At 41.4% G+C, this 8,763-nt stretch overlaps 1 protein-coding gene across 1 annotated transcript; it reads right to left on the bottom strand.

Annotated features, from left to right (window-relative positions):
* Window positions 1-6,680: 6,680 nt before the first annotated feature.
* On the bottom strand, window positions 6,681-7,298 carry tmem275a (transmembrane protein 275a; the record flags this gene model as incomplete). The annotated part of the gene is made up of 1 exon (XM_083781163.1): window positions 6,681-7,298. The coding sequence occupies one exon, from the start codon at window positions 7,296-7,298 to the stop codon at window positions 6,681-6,683; it is 618 nt and encodes a 205-aa protein (XP_083637289.1).
* Between the last annotated feature and the right edge of the window lie 1,465 nt (window positions 7,299-8,763).

The following is an 8,763-nucleotide window of genomic DNA, read 5'->3' as shown; positions in this document are numbered from 1 at the left end:
AGTCACAGAAATTGGGCAAGTGGCTATATGGCCGAATTTAGCCAAAGAGTGTTTTTCGTTCAAAACTAATGCTTGCAATTGATTCAGAATCATGAATAACCAATAGTTTGATATGTCACATGCTGCTTAAAGCAAACTTTCAACCCCTTAATTTACTGAACGATTACTATTGCAATTTTAGATTGAACTAGAATCTTAGTCTAGATTGACTGGCCTATTAATTATCCAGTCTGCAACCACCTTTAAGCTCTTATGCACATGATGGTGCATCAGCACTGCAGCAACTACTATGTCTATGCTTGTCAAGCCACCATATCACCATCTCCATTATCTGGCTTGGTCTGGCTGTTTTGTTGTTAAAGTCAACAAGGGTGCAAAATCTCATTCCATAAACAAGATAGTGATAAATTGCCTGATCCATCTTCTGTCATTACCAATGAGTATTAATCTGTTGTGTCGTGAGTCTAGCTGTCAATGGTGTCACTGGTCGCTACTGTAGCTGTACTAAACACTGTAGCCTCAGGGAAAGCAAACAAACAACATGGCGCCCGGAACGAGTCCTTCTAAGGCTGGCTCTGCCCATACTCCACCCATTTCTCGTCCCCTATAGGCCTATAACCTCGCCTCACCAGGCTTTCCACCTCGGAGGAAAGCCTGGTCTCTGTTCCAAAAGTGCTGTATGATCCGGCCGGGAGCGGATGATATCGTTACGTCATGTTGTAGTATTGTTTTGTAGTCATCAGGCAGGAACAATCAAACGGAACTTCCTTTTCCCTTAAACCGGAAGAATAACAGGTTCCGGAAGTTTGCTGACTACAAAACAATACTACAACATGACGTAGCGATCCGCTCCCGACTGGTTCATGAAACCGAAATGGAATGGTGCCCAGGCTACTATAGGCCTATATTGCAGTGGCTGGGGTAAAACAAAACTGGAGCAGTTCCCTTTATGGAGCAAGCATGCAAATATAAAATGTCTCTTGTCTTCAACCCATTCACCAGACCTAGACTAGACAGTACTAAAAAAATGTCTACATGATGAAGTAGCCCAAAATTTGAACTCTCGTAGATGTATTTATCAATTCTGACATTTTCAATCTAAAATGTCAGAATCGATAAATACATCTAGGCCTATACGAGAGTTCAAATGTTGGACTACATGATGAACCACAAGTTGGTCATTCTCAAACAGCTATTGAGAAATGTTGCATTGATTTAATTCAATCACAAAATCTGGGTCTGAGTTACCGTATAGTCATTCCACGCCTGTCTTCATCTGGTGCCTCACCGTGCCTGAATTTTCTTCGACATGAAGTTGCAGACTAAACACAGGTGTTACCAATGATAGCTACTAGCCTACTAATTAAGGTTCAATTCGATATGTGCAGTGCAGAGCGCTACAACCTGTTCCCGCAAATTAGGCTACAGGCTACTACACCTGTATGTATTCACTCTAGTCTACTGTCAAAACGACTGCTGTGGAAAATGTCTTTTCTTACTTTTCTTATTTATTTATTTTTAAAGGAAAATGTCTATTACTATACAATACATAATGGTTAAAGTAAATGGTCCAATTAGACTCAATCAGTATCCTAGGCTACAGTATCTTCTTGTTGTGTTGCTATAATGAAAATTGAAAATTGTATGATATCTGAGAGCATTTTACCATATTGCATGCCTAATTGATTAGGCTACTGCAAATCATGCTCAACCACCAATATTGCTTGCCTTGATTATGAGCCTGTGCCAGTCATTTTAAAGGCTGACACTGGACAGTAGCCGGGTAAGCTAATTATGTGACAGCCGTCTATCATAAAAATGCAATCAGCTGAGTGAGTTCACGTTATCAATAGAGCTTCACATTTTCAAAAACAAACAAACAAACAAACATCAAACAAATAAACAAAAACTATCACTTGCATGCCTAGCATTGTGTTCAAAACAAGACTGATAGTGTGTCATGCAGTCAGACTCAGAACTATCATGTTTTTGTACATGATTATAGCACCATCTTACAAAACATATGCTTGATACAGCTTGTCAAGATACACAGTTATTTTGACCTTTGTAGATATAGCCCGTGCCCGTTACGTTAATTAGTCATTACTAGTCATATTATATAATTTCCTATTCGTAGGCAATAGCCTAGTCCCTATTATTCCTGACTCCGACGGCTCTCCTATAAGTTTCTCCCCATCTCACCCAATCACCCCTTTCTCATAGCTTGAGCAATAGCCCATTCGTTATGCTCTGCTGACATCTGCTGGTTCTATCTCAAACGACATTTACCGTATATGCATAACTTCCAATCACAGATCTCCAGCTCTATCTAGTGGTAATGACAGTCTAGAGCGGCTAAAATAGCCTACAATTTCACTAAAGTGATCCGCGCGCGCACGCACACAGACATAGACAGACCTCTAAGAGACAGACAGACAGACAGACAGACAGACAGACAGACAGACAGACAGACAGACAGACAGACAGACAGACAGACAGACAGACTAACATTTATTTTTATTTTCTAACCACCTTTGTTTCCACATTGACATCTCAGGGTCATGTTTCACCAACAATTATTCAATTGTTGTGTTTTCTGTTGCTAAATGTCCACCTCTCTATGCACTGCTCACTGTGACTGCTCAGTGGTTTTGTTATCATATATAGCCTATATAATTCTTGTGAATTCATAGTCTAATGCTGTGTTTTTGATTGATTGATTGATTGATTGATTGATTGATAGATAGATTTGTAGTATTTATTAACAGTTTGCAGAATTACAGTACATTTCAAGCACAGCTCAATACAAAAACTGTTAACTGACTGTGGACGACATCATAAAGCATTACACTTGTTTACAATAGGGTCCACCATTTTCAATGTATGACTATGGACCTAAATTGTCCTAACTCGAACGGGCGGTTATTTTGAATAGGTACATTTGTTCATTGATTTGGTTCAATATAAGTCTCTTTTGGATCTGTTAATTGGCCATGCAGTGTTTTAGTCTTATGAGAGATATACGGGCCATGAGGCGGGCATGATCAAATCAAATCATTCATTCATAAATTCAACTGTGAGCAACCTATTTCACTATTCTTGATAGTCAGTGTGCCATATCAACATTATGTTTAATTATGACACCACATAAAACTTAAATATTTCAAACTGATTTTGTCCATATATACATAATAACAAACTTTTATTTTCTTTCACATCAGGACATTGTAATGATCATTAGACATAACCCGCCTATCTCCCAGACTTCCTCCCCAGTCAGAGATAGGAGTTTGAATGAATGTAGAATTATGTGCAGGATGTAATTTGTGATGGGGAAAAATCTCTCACACGTCACATGCCAGTGATCACCCTCCCCTGTGCCAATGTTGGCCCCCATGCTATAAGGTTGCCTGCCCTTGCGATTATTAAAACATTCGTGCTTGCATCACTTCAACCAATAGTATCAGCATTGTAAGAGTCAACATGAGCATACGGTCAACTGTGGCTGGCAATGCTGGCATAGGCTAACCCCTTCTCTGTTTAATGTGAGAAAAGAAAACATGTAATCTTCACGTCTTGCTGAGCATGTTTTAAACAAACACTGTATAAACTAATCACCCTCTTGTGATGAAAAATGTCTTTGAAGTTTATCATGCCCGAAGCACTTCATTTAATACAAGAATTCAACTAGACTCAAAACCCAACACATTTTACTCCACTTAATGATATAGAATTTGTCATGTATAAGAGCACACTGTCATGTCATGTGTATACACAATGAGCAACTCTGTTCTACCGTAACATTTTTTTAATTCATATTTTAAATATTCACATATGACACACAATCTCTTCAAATAATCAAAGTAGAATTTTCACAAAAATATTAAATCTCTTCCAGAGTCTCTAAGAAGTGTTATGTACAATAATATTACCAGATGACCAGAAACATCATGATTTTACCACAACTGTTCTCTGTCAAAACAAACACAGTAAAATATGCAATGACTCATTTTCACACGTGGACAATTAAACTGTGCTGAGATAGAATGTGCTCAAAGCAATTGACCAATAATCCACTCTAAATATGAGCTCAGCATTTAAACACCACAGCTAGAGCATCCCTAACAAAATGGAAATTCTAAACCAAATAAATACATTCTGCATGTGCCATTATACACATAGCCCTCATTAGTTTGATCCTGAGATCTTAGTCAAATGCAGCATTGATTTAAAATAGGAAATTAGGATAGGGTGTATTTTCTTGGCCAATACATTTTGAGGAGACAATCACAGTGACGGGGAACATATACATAGCATACTGTACATAATGTGAGTCGGAGTCCCCACACAATACTGTATCTTGGCTAGCAGTGACACAGCTTTACACATTTGTACTGTATGTATAGGTGCTTCAACACACACAAGTCAACATCTTAAAGAATATGGGTGAACAAATGAATTGCCATGGTATATCAAATTTGAAAAGCAAGTGTTAAAAGACAGTGTTTTATGTCTCTCAAATACAGTACATAAACATAAGAGTTAAGACCATTAAGATACAAACCATGCACCAATGTCGCTATTTTGTGAGAATGGTGAGTAGGCTACTGTATATTTCAGATGGTCACTTTAGTACCACATGCCCAGCCTCTGTTAAGTCGTACTGTACCAAAACAAATATCATAGTTGCTTGCAACACTTTTCCACTTATCAACTGCATCCAATAAACACAAAGCTACATCATTACAGAACATTACTCACGGAATTACATTAAAACATAATGATTCAAGTGTCATGATTGAAATACAAAATGAAGACTAAATTAATACAACTCTCCCCCTCCCCTGAACCATCCCGTGTGTCTATTAAAAACATTACATAAAGTACACCCAAATGACAACGTGAGCAGATTTGAAAGAGTGCCATCTCGCTGGTACAAGCTTCGGCCAAGACACTACGAATTTCCACACAAGCCCTCGTCTTCTCTGCAGCCGAATAGTGTGCCACAACCTACAACCTGATGTACTGTAGGAGCCTACATGTCAAGAACTGTCAACACTCTCCGGATTATAACCGGCTGCCTGAGGCCCACCCCTGTATCCCACCTGCCTGTCCTTGTGGGAATTGCCCCAGCCGGCCTCCAGCGAGAGGCTGCTATACCATCAACCTGGCAAGAAAAACCCAGATACTATATGGCACTGGCATATCCTGCATGACACTATACAATGACAGCAGCGCCTCCAAACAGACTCATCCATACAACAAGGCAGCACAAGAGATGCTCCGTTCTGTCTCTGGCTGGTGGCATCCTGGAAGCAGGAGTGGGAGTCACATATCCTCCGCTACATCAGTGACCCGGAGATGGCATCAAAGGAGAAGATCTACCACGCCGGTAATGGACTTTGCTGAACCGCCTGCATAATACTGCGGTCAGTTGCTTCAAGTCAACTATGAAGAAGTGGGGCCTTGCAGACAGAACAGCATGCGAATGTGGTGAGCCTAAGCAGATCGCATACATAATCATCACCTGTCCCCTGTACAGACTGTCACACTCTGTACTGAGTGCGGGTAGAATGTGCCATAGGCACTTGAATTAGTCCTCAAAAAGGCAAAGAAATCCCCAGGGTACTCAAAAATACTTGAAAAAGTTACTCAGAAATACTCAAAAATATACTCAAAATACTGAAAAAGGTTACTACAAACATTTTCCACTTGGTTGGAATACTCAAAGTATTGACAAAGTCACTTGATGCAATCACTTGCTTTTATTCACCTTAATTGTGTCCAGAGAAAAACATGGAGGTGGTTCCCGTCAAAACAATACTGTACACATAAACTGGCCAGGTTGGCTACAGGTCCTCTCAGCTCCAGGTACAGCCCTACAATGACTCCTGGGCAGTGGCAGGTTTCCTGCTTATAAAGGCCAGGCCCCTCCCACTAGACCAAACCATCCCTGTCTGAAACTTAAGTTACAATCCAGTTTAGCCCATGTCCAAAGACAATATAATTCCCATAATATACAGGTACAATATATATATATATATATATATATGTATAAACACCTTGGTCCTAACACCTGGTCTATTGACCATATTACTCAAACAAGTATTCATATAATAAACACTCTTTAAACTCTCTTTAAACACCCACAGATGGTATGGTCCACTCATGATCTCCCCCTCCATATAAGGCCGCCTGAGCCACTCCTCTGGTGCTTTGCCTCTGCCCAGAAGTCAGGGAATATACTGTGGTAAAACAAGAAACAAAAGTCATACCCTTGATACATACAATAGTAAATAATAAAGAAAGAAATAACAATACATTTGGAAAACAGCACAGGAACAATGTTAATACCAGTTAGTGTGTGCACTCACCAAACTAATGAACAAGGCCCTGGCTATTGTGTCATGGTGTATTGTAGTGGAGTGTTATGTGTGTGATGTGCTGTTAGTGGCAGGGTGAACTGCCACACAGACCACCTTCAGAGGCCGGCCACTTCAAAGTGGGACCAGAGACAAGGTTGTGGCTACATTTGCACATTAAAATGTTTAGTTATTGTATCCGAGTTGGACACAATAACTAAACCACCCAGCCAAACATATTTACATATAGCTACTGTAGCAGTCATGTCTTGGCAGAAGGTCCCTATAGTGGTATGTCAGTTTGGTCTGCACTCTGCACTAGGTGGCTACTTCTTCACGTGGTAAATTAAGCTTCACTGCACCTCCTGTAGTTGTGGAGGCTGAGTAAGAAGCAATGGCACAAATAGAAGGACCATTGGACTCTGTGGCAAAAGGCTTGCAGAGCCCAGGTGGGGCAGTGTCATGACCATCCCGCTCAGGGCTGGATGCCCTGGATGAGCCAGGGGAGGGTGTGGGGCTGAGCTGCACTGCGGTTGTGTCCTGCAATGTGTGTTCGCTGGTTTCTATTTCAAACGCTGTTCCTCCAGCAAACCCGCTGCGTCCAACCATGCCCGTGCCCCTGCCACCGACCTTAGACCCACGCAAACCCTGGGCAGGGGGCAGGCGACTGCACACGCAGCAGGCTCCAAAAAAGGAAAATGCCACTAGAAGTAGAATAGGCCCAATGATGATGGGAGGATTGGCAGAAGGCACCAGGGTGCTGAAGGCAAATGCCCCCACCAGGGTGATGTTGATTCCAGCCAGCATAATGCACAGTCCACAGGCACAGCAGAGTGCCGGGGAGGGCAGGTTGTGAGGGCGATACTTCTTACTTTTCTTCTTCTTTGACTCCTTTTTAGGCACAGAAATGCTGGAGCTCCTTTCGGTGAGGACCATGTCTTCACCGCAAGGCTATGTCTCTCTCTCTCTCTCTCTCTCTCTGTCTCTCTCTCTCTTCAGCAGTTTCTCTTTTTATGGTCTTCAGCAATGACGGTTCTCCATGGCAACCCACGACTAAATTCACAATGAACAATCGCCGGCACCTGAAAAAGAAGATGCATCATTGCTGATAAAAAATGACATGCCCCCCTATTGTTGTTTGACATGGCTACTCATTGTAATCCCCTTGGGCTATACAAAAGACACTGCACTATCATTCACTAGACATCGAGGTAATTATCACAGAGCATACATTTCCCTCGAAGACATCCTGCAGTGATTCTGCATGCTTATAGGCCTACACCAAATAGCATCTATATTTTAAATGTAAGTGAATTTCTGCAGAAAACATAAATGAAGGTGTAGAGTAGACTATTAGTATGGCCAGCAGTAGGCTAGAGAGCAGTAGAGCCTCAGATATTAGCCTATGTGATTTTAGTACCAACCAAACCATCTACCCTTTCATCCATCAAAAGAACGCCCCCTCAAAATCAGTCCAGATGAACAGGAAAAATGTCTAAATCAAGCAAATGCTGATGACAACATCTAGGGTTTTCTTCATTTCATACTTTTAAAGAACACAATATGAATCCAATTCATAAATATTGATTGTGGATTTGTTTAAATCCCGTTCAATAAATCCCAAATGAAAGGTTATTTTCCTATTATTTCACATATCTGCTCCAGAACAAAACAATTATAATCTTACCCTTTAGGCTGATGTTCCGAGCACTTTATTCGGTTGTTTCAGCAACATGGATTTATGAAACGAGGAATCTTCGTCATGGTTTGCGGGGTTATATCTCAAACGGCACAAAGTCATGACAGTCGTTAATCAAGCCAAGACAGCAATTAACAGGCTATGGCAACGGGCTATGAATACGGGCTATGACTGTTGGCTGCCACAGAAAGGCCATGCGACCCAGACATTTCGGGGGGAAAACTCACTTTAGGTGCGATGGCTTCGAATTATGACATATAAACGCAACACTGTGTATATACGACAGCTAATACGACGCGACGCCGTTCAGACGCGACAGTTCCATTCAGAAGCATACCACGACTAGGTTAAACTATACTGTCTAGGCTACTCTAGCCTAATTGGTTCAATTATTTTTCTTGCAGTCATTCAAAAGTATTCAATTGAATCTGATGTAGCCTATCCTGCACCTTCCTTCCATTCAAAACTGTGCACCAGTCCAGTGTCCGTGTCTCCTATATCTCCCCGAGTCCCCGCTCCGTCCTTTGTAAATCGCGTGTGGAACCTGGGGGGAGGGAGGGTAAATCCGAGGGTTGATAGAAGGTGGATAATGGAGGTGAGAGTTATTGCATCGAGTGGACAGCTCCTGGTGCTGAAACGCTGTGACGCAAACCTCACAGCCACTCGGATTTAGCCTACTTGTTGCTTATCGTATGCACTCTG

The sequence above is a fragment of the Protomyctophum parallelum genome (genome assembly GCF_964188405.1).
Source record: "Protomyctophum parallelum genome assembly, chromosome: 14".
Taxonomy (NCBI): domain Eukaryota; kingdom Metazoa; phylum Chordata; class Actinopteri; order Myctophiformes; family Myctophidae; genus Protomyctophum; species Protomyctophum parallelum.
The sequence above is the reverse complement of the archived record's forward strand: the minus strand, read 5'-3'. Positions and strand labels throughout refer to the sequence as shown.